The sequence below is a fragment of the Durio zibethinus genome, chromosome 4 (genome assembly GCF_047325235.1).
Source record: "Durio zibethinus cultivar Kanyao isolate XHJ-2024 chromosome 4, ASM4732523v1, whole genome shotgun sequence".
NCBI lineage: Eukaryota > Viridiplantae > Streptophyta > Magnoliopsida > Malvales > Malvaceae > Durio > Durio zibethinus.
In genome coordinates, this window is record NC_143165.1 from 5,237,380 (window position 1) to 5,246,271 (window position 8,892).

Below are 8,892 nucleotides of genomic sequence, written 5' to 3' on the forward strand. Positions count from 1 at the left end.
TTATTTTATATTTAGATTTTATTATTTTTTGATTAAAATTTTGATTAATTTAATTTTTGAATTAGATTAATCAAAAATTAAATTTTTTTAAAAAATTATTTTTATTAATCAATTAAAATTAATTTAATAATTAATCAATTAATTTGATTAAAATTAAATTATAAATATGTGCTAATAGTTTTACTAATCCTTGATAATAGAGACAAAGTCAGAAAATGGAAAGGGGTCGAACAATAATTTTAATAAAGAAATGAGGCTAAAATAAAATGTTAATAGTACCGGATACTGTAATATAAAAAAAAAAAAATGAAAATTTGGGCCTGTGGCTCTGCTTGCCCCTGCCGACCATAAGCTTTTTTCATTCTTTTTTCTTTGTAAATATAGATGGTCCTGTCCTTGCATTTCTCAACGATTGTCCACCATCTATATCTTTATCGGCTGCTTTCATTTCTTTATCACCCGAAAACAAAAAACAATAGCCAACAAGGATAGCTACAAGGCTAGATGAAGAAGTACTAGTACGTTTCTATGTTGTTCTTTTCAATGTACGTTTCAAATAATTTTTAAAAAAATTATAATAAAATATTTAATGTAATATTTAAATTATTAATTTATTTATTAAAATAAATTTTATTATTAATATAATTAATATTACACAATAATTTATATTAATTAATAAATTTATAATTTATATATTATATTATGTATTATAATATAATTCAAAATTATCGATGACCATATCCTCTGCAGAAGCACAACATTTTACAAGCCAGGGCCATATTTAATAATTGGTAAAGTGGGGTCGACGATCCCAACCTCTCTTTTTTTTTTTTTTTTTTGTTAAAAACCCAACATCCTTTTAGTTCTTTGTTGTTTTATCCTAAAACTTGGGACTATTGGATTTTTTTGGCAGGGGAAATTAACACACGGATTTTTTTTATTTAATTTGGACTGTTCTTTTGCTACAAATAATTATATATACATGTTGATTGACTTTTTAGCAATTGACATGTAATTGTTTGAAAGTTATGAATTTAAAAAATTATATATAATATATATATATTTTTCAATCATCTAAATAATAAAATAAAAATTTTAAAAATAAATTAAAAACTTCAAAATATATATAAAATGAACGGGCATGTATAGATCAATGAACGTGCTATCAATGTACAATAATATATATATTTTTTGGTTTTGTTTTGGGGCGAACAGCCGGGGGTAGTTCTTTTTTATTGTTTTTTAGGTTTATTCGTTAAGGTTTGGTGTCTTTTGAAGCTCAAACTGTCATAGACTGGGGAACAGTCACATAAAAAAAACATGTAGAAAAATTTAGATAAAAGAAAGTACTTCATAACATGATTATTTTATATCAGATAAATATAAAATATAAAAATTATCGTTTTATAATTAATATTAATATTTTAATCATAAATTATTTTTTAAAAACTTCATATAAAATTTTTATTAAAATTTTAAATTTTATTATTTTTAAATTTTATTATTGTATAATATTTGAAATTATTAAATCTGAAATTGAACAGAAAAAAGAAAGCTGCTCAATTTTACATCCTTTATTACATGACAAACAGTACATAAAGCTGAAAGGAAAATCAACCAAAAACACAAGAACTGGGGAAAAAAAATTAAAGCATTAAAAACAAAATTTCCTTCATCTTACTGATAAGCCTTACTGCTCTAGCCTCCTGAGAAGAGCAGATTTGAGGCCTTCTTCAGTTCTCAATCCATCAGGAACCCTCACTACAATACCCTGGATCATGAGCTCGTTAACACACGACATGCTCGCATGATGGACCAGAAACTCAAGATCACGAAGGGCAGACATTAACCTGGCCGCTGGATAGTTTACATTTTCTGATTGAAACCTAATCATTGCATCATTTCCCAAAATCTTGATATCAAGTTCAAGGCCACCAGAGCCAGCAGTTCCAGAGGATGAATTGCTGGACCTGGCTGCCTGATCCACAGAAGTGGTAGTGCTTTGATTATCCATAGCATCCATCATTTCTACCTTCACTTTCTTACACTCTCTCTGAAGCTGTGACTCCAGTTTTTCAATTTTCGTCTTTAGCTCTTTGATGTATGAGACAGCATCAGATAAGAGCGATGCTTTGTCCATGCGCGACACGTTCGGGACTACAGCTCGGAGGGAGTAGAATCTGTGGTTCAGCTTATCACGGCGTTGCCTCTCAGCTTCCACGTGATTCAACGGTGTCTCTCGGCCGAGCCCTGGTTTTCTTCCGCGTTTCTTTGGGCTTCTCTTCTCTCTATTTTTCATAGCTGGTAATGGACAATCAGAATCTGAAAGCTTCGAGTCCACATAAGAAGATTGCCCAGGTTTTGTGGAATTGGTTTGGTTGTTGTGGTTCTCTTCTTCAACACCGGCAATTAGGCCGATATCTGCAAAAGAGATGTTTTTGTCAAGGAACTGGATAGGAGCTGCGGTTAGATTTGGATTTGGAATCGATTGTTTTTGTACCAAACCAATGAGATCGGACCCGAATAGGGATTTCACTTGTTGGACTAAACCCCAGTTTTCCCTGATCATTTCTGAGGATCCTAGTTCAAGAACCCCACGGGAAGTTGGTATACAAACCAGTGTTTCAATGCCATGCATTTGTGCTTCTCTAGCTCTATCACAATTGTAAAATTGCAACTCATGAGCACCAGTTAACCAAATCAAAGAGCCAGTACTAAGAGCCTTGCCTGGAATCCCATCTCCAACAGAGAATGATCGAGTCAATGACATCACGTAGAACCATTCAGCATCAGTGTTATCAGTGCCGTCGATCATCGACATATCGATGCAATTGTTGTCTCCAACGAGGGCCTGGATTTCTTTCATCACCTTTCTTCGTTCATTGTTTAAGCCCGGAATGTTGGGATAATTGGCACTTAATTTCAGAGGGGTATCTTTGGTGCCTTGAAAATGACCATCGGCCCAAGCCAAGAACAGACGGCCATGGTCATCGTTTGATGTCTGCCAAAAAATTGCATATGCCCACCAATCTTGCTGGCTTTGAAGTACAAATTGGAGCCTGTGCTGGAGAGTTGAAGGTGGAGTTTCCTGGGAAAAGGAGACCAATGAAGGAGGTGAAGATGGTGAGATTATTTGCTCTTCCATGGTTGTCACACAGAAGAAAACTTGTAGACTGCAGTGGCAAGAGATTAAAAAAATTAAAAATTTTACAATAATTGGTATTGAAAAATTATATAAAAAAAAAGGGATTGAAAGTTTTTTTTATAGAGTAGAAAAGGGTGATGAGGGTTTATAAAGGCATAAAAGTTCAGTTTGGTGTAGGGAGGCAAAAGTGTCCAGATTAGCCAATTAGGTGCGTCGCTATTGGGCACCACTGGCACGTGTAGTGATAGCGACAGGCCAGTGGCTACTGATGTGTAGGGTTCCCGTCTGGGCCCCGTGGCTTCTTTTATTATTATTTTTGAATTCAGGGCCCTTTTTTGTTAAGCTATAAAAAATTTAATGTTACCGGTAGTTTTTTATTATAATAATAGATATTTGAATTATTAATATATTAATTAATATGATATTAGAAAAGTTATTTATCTATTTTTTGTTATTATTTCATGCTACTTACATTAAGAATGAATATTATTTATATTAATTATTAAATTCATGATTCATATATCTTATTAAAAATTTTTAAAATTTAAAAATCACATCAAATATTTCACTTTAATTTAAAGATAATTCATAACATTAATCTTATTACAACAATTTTGAAGAAAGCCAAACGAAAATTTTAAAAAAAGTTTTAAAATAAAAGGAGTCGCCATAAATTTCTTTAGCTACGTTTAATTTGTCACTTAAAAAATTTATTTTTTTAATAAAATTTTAAAATTAATTAAAACTTATTAAAAGAATAAATTTTCATTTGATCTACGAAAAAAAAAAGATTAGCACTCCCATAATACTCGTTTTAAAAATAGTATTAATTGATCGTATGTTATCCTTTATACTGATAATTCCTTCAAATTTCATTTTCTTGTAAAAATATTTTCTAAAACCTTTTATTTAGGAATAAGATGAAAATTTTTAGTATAAAATTTTTTTTTAGTTTTTCAATATTTAGATAAAATTTTAAAAATATTTTTTTACCTGAGACTTTGATACTAATTTACAAAAATTTCACATAATATTTTTTTTATAAAAAATAATTATTGAAAAGCCCTCTAATATTCAGGTAGGGTCATAAGAATTATTTTTTACTTAAAAAATTAGTTTTGCTTATTTTTAAAATAGTTTTCCAAAAACCACCATTTATTAATTTTTTGGAAAGCAATGAAAATGCAAACACATATCATATGGAACAAATGTATGATGTGAATACAAATTAAAATGTAGACAACCAATTAAATTTATCTAACATATATTTAAATTTACTTCATTTTATTTAAGAATAAAATGAGAATTCTTAGTTTTAAAATATTTTCTAATTTCCCATTATTCAAGTGGAATTTTGAAAAATTTTTCTTTATTTAGAATTCTTATGATATTCCTTAAATTTTGAGTAATATTTCTCTGTAAAATATAATTATTGAAAAGCTCTCTAATATCTAAGTAGGGTCTCAACGATTATTTCATGTAGGGATATTAACCATTATTTAAAAAACTAATTTTTAAAATTGTCAATTACTAATTCACAATTTTTTTATTTCAAGTCATAATGTAACAAGAAATAAGTAAATGATGTAAATTCAATAATTAACCAACTTGACCTATCTTATATGCATTTAACCTCACTTCCTATTGTGATTTTTGTTAAAGAAAATCAAAGGTGAAATAATTTTATTATTATTTTGGTGTGAAGGAAAACTTTTTTTAATTCTCCAATATTTAGGCAAAATTTTAAGAAAATTAATATTTCAAAACATGATTTAAATTTCCTTCAATATTTAGACAGGGTTTCTAAAATCAAAATTTTTATTGAAAAATATCATCCTAATTTATTTCTAAAATAATGATGGTAATTATCTCAATTTGAAATACTTTGCGAAAATGCAACATTAACAGGAGTCTTTGCAATTCTTGGTTTCATAAAAATTATTTTATCTCTATGCATGCATTTCCTTAAATTACAACATATAATGTGTACATATGATATAAATATTTAAGAAAAGAAACCATACCCAAATGACTTCTTATGCAATAACCCAAAACTTGAGATCTACCAAAAAACCCCATTGTTGAGCCCCACTGTAAACCCAAAAGAGATTGGATTGGGTGTCAAATAGCCTAACTATCTAATAAACCAACTATTGAACCCAAAAGAAACTGGATCAAGTCGGATCAATCCTAGACACGGGTTGGGTCGGGTTTGACCTTGTTAACTTCCCTCATTTTTTTTTTCTTTTTTTACCATTCCTTTTTTCTTTTTCTAGCAGACACCAAAATTTTTTCTTTTTTTTTTCTCTTTCTCTTCGCTGAGCAGCCTAGCCGAGAGTTATTTTTTTTCCTATTCTATGTTTTTCTCTTTTTTTCCTTTCTTTTTTTTCTCTTTTTCTCTTTTCCTTCCCAGTTGTTGATTCTTTCCTTATTTTTTTTAGTAGAGACTTTTCTTATTTCTTATCTTTTTTCTCTTCTCTTTCTTTCTTTTTTCTATTTCTTCTTTTTCTTCTTTTATGGTTGCTAAAGTTTAAACTCTCTTACAGTATTGCCTCCTCTTTATTTTTTGAAACTTTGTTTTATAAGTTTTTTTTACTACTGGGTTTCTAACTATGATGTATTTTTTTTTTTTATGATTTTTAAAGGAAACAAGATGATTTTTTATTTTGGGAGGATTGTGCAACGTGAGTTTTTGGCTAGAAATTGGTTTTTGCTGTGATAGAAGGGTTGTGATTTTGTAGGAAATAGTGGGATTTTTGGTTATGAATGTCATAACGTGTAAATCTATGACCTATTGCTAGACATGACTTTAAGAGTCATTACCAATATTTTTTGTTTAGGTGTAATTAACTATCTAATTGAATTTATCTCATTTTAAAGAAAAGTTTTAAGCTTAACTCGGGTATCTTTAAATGGTAGATTCATGTTTATGAAACTATGACTAGGTTCAAAAGTATGATTATATATGAGAAAAGTTATAACATCCCTACTCACCCACTCAAAGGATGGTACCAGTTGATTTTTTGTTATCCAAGAGCCTTAAAAATCTTACTAAATAATTTAATATAAAAAATTATCCTTAAATTACTCCAATATGTTAGTAACAATTTAAGAACATTCTTTCATTTCAAAAATATTCAATGTGACTATTTGTCACGTTTTAAAGAAACTCCATTGTTGGATTCATTAATATTTTATAAAAAAACTTTAGATAGTGATAATCAAATGAGATTTATAATCTTGGTATAAAAAATTGTTATCTAAATCCTCCAATACATTGGTTAAATTTAAAAAGGATTTTTTACCTAAGAATTTATATAGAGATTGCAATTTGTAATGCTCTTAGTAATTTCATTATCGAAAATTCAAAATCTAACTTTGTAAAAAAAACTCTCTATTTTCATAAATATCTTCCAATATGTTGATGAGATTTTTTGTTAAAGATTATCCTCTAATATATTAATAGGATTTTATGAAAATTATTTTTTTCTTTTTCTAAAATTTAATTTTTATTTAAAAATCATAAGGTTTTTCAATATGTTGATAAAATTTTATCTTGAAAATCAAATTGCCTTTCAATATGTTGGTAAGGCTTTATTGAAAACTATTTTTATTTTGTTTTTTTTTTTTAACTTTATTTTTTATGAAAAAATTCATAAAGCTTTCCAATATATTGGTAAAGCCTTGTTTTGAAATTAAAATTACCTTTCAATATGTTGGTACTACTTTATTTTATTAAAATATTTTATTAAAAATTTGAATTTTTCAATATGTTGGTAAGAGTCAGTTTTTATGTAAAAATTTATATTTTTTAAAAACTTGAACCCATTCTACAATATGTTGGTAAAATCTTATTTTAAAATTAAAATTTTTTTCCAATATGTTGATAAGGATTTATTTAATTAAAATAATTTATTAAAATTTTAAATATTCCAATATGTTGGTAAGAGTAAGCTTTTATTTAAAAATTTATATATATATTTTTTAAAACTTAAACCCTTCAATAAATTGGTAAGGTTCTTTTTTTTTGTTTGAAAAAAGTTTCATTTTTAAAATTTTAAACTCTCCAATATATTGGCAAGGTTCTCTTTTTAAATTTTTTTTAAAAATATTTACAAAATGATAGATAACAAATAAATGAAGAACAAATAAATAAATAATAATAAAACACATATATGGAAGACAAACAAACAAACAAATAGCTAAATAACTAACTAAATAAATAAGAAAATATACCAGAAAGGTGACTCAGCTTGAAGGCTTAGAGTAGGCGGTTTAAGGCATAAAAGAACAGCCTAGGTGAAAACGGCTCAAGGCTAAGCCGGCTCAACAGCAAACCAACTCCATGGACAAGGGTTGGGTGCATTATGGATCAGGCTAAAAATAAGGCGACGCATGGATCTTGCTCGGATCTTGGAAGGGTAAAACAACGTTGTTTTGCTATGGTATAAAAGCCCCAAAATTTTGTTTTTTTTTTTCATATTCTTTTCCTACTCTTTCTTTTTCTTTTTTCTTTTTCCTTGTTTTTCTTTCTCTAAAACTAGTTGAATATTTATCAATTTCTAGAAAATAATCATCAATTTCTGGGATTGTAGCAAGAATTCCACCAAAAAAATTCAAAAACCATTGAAATGTTTGTCAAAAATTAAAAAATTCCAAAAAAATCCAAAAATTCAAAAAAATTTGCAAAAACTTCCCAAATCACCCTTTTAACCTTCTGAAACTCTTTAAAACATTAACTACTCCCAAATCAAGCTAACAACTTCTCCAAATTCCAAAAAAACCCTAACAGAAACTTTTTTTCCTTTTCTCTCAATTTTTTGTTACTTAGATTGCTACACATGTTTTTCTTTTCTTTTGATTCTTTTCTATTGTGTATTGAGGATCTATTTATACACGAGAATTTATGCATGACTAGTGTTTTGATTTAAGATGGATTCTTTAAAAAAAATCTGGATTTGAAACCTGATAAATTATAAACCTTTTTCAAATTCAAACAATGATTATCACTTGATGATAAACTCAACTCCCAAATTTTCTAACTGATTGCCCTTTTTCTGCCAAACCATTCCTAGTCTTGATTTGATTATCTATTTTCTCTTTTTTTTTAAAAAAAAATAGATAATAAGATTAATTGAAAATAAAGATAATTAATCAAACCTAAAGATAACAAATAAAATAAAAATTGATAAACCCATAAAACAAATAATAAAAAAAATGTTAAGTAGATAAAGTAAAAATATATATAGATAAATGCACTAAAAATAAAACAATAAAAAAATATATATATATATAAATAAAAAATAATATGATGATTGGGTTAAGATTAGTGTGGGCTCATCCGATTTGGGTTAGTGTAGGCCCAATTGGTTTGGGCCTAAACCAAATAGGGTATCTACAGTTGTCCCGCTTTATGCATTCTCCGTATAATAGGAATTGTGCAAAGGTATTAACAACCTATAATGTTCGAGTCCAAATTATTCATTTCTTTTGTTTTTGTTTTTTTATTTTATTTTTTTTTTGTTTTTATTTATGACAAGCTCCTAAAAAATAGAGGCACATAACTTTAAAAAATAAAAGCTCTTTATCAATAGAGGCACACAACTTAAAAATAAAGGCTCATCATAAATATAGAGGCACACAACTTGAAAAAAAAAATAAAGATAACACCCGAAGGTTTTAATGATAATGCTTGGAGGTTTTATAGATCGCATCTGAAAAATTAGGATATTATGCCCGAAGGTCTT

At 27.7% G+C, this 8,892-nt stretch overlaps 1 protein-coding gene across 1 annotated transcript; it reads right to left on the bottom strand.

Annotated features, from left to right (window-relative positions):
- Window positions 1–1,556: 1,556 nt before the first annotated feature.
- Window positions 1,557–3,284, bottom strand: LOC111288288 (transcription factor bHLH14-like). The gene has a single exon (XM_022879111.2). It carries the CDS (start codon window positions 3,143–3,145, stop codon window positions 1,691–1,693), a length of 1,455 nt encoding a protein of 484 aa, XP_022734846.1. The 5' UTR covers window positions 3,146–3,284; the 3' UTR covers window positions 1,557–1,690.
- Window positions 3,285–8,892: the final 5,608 nt, after the last annotated feature.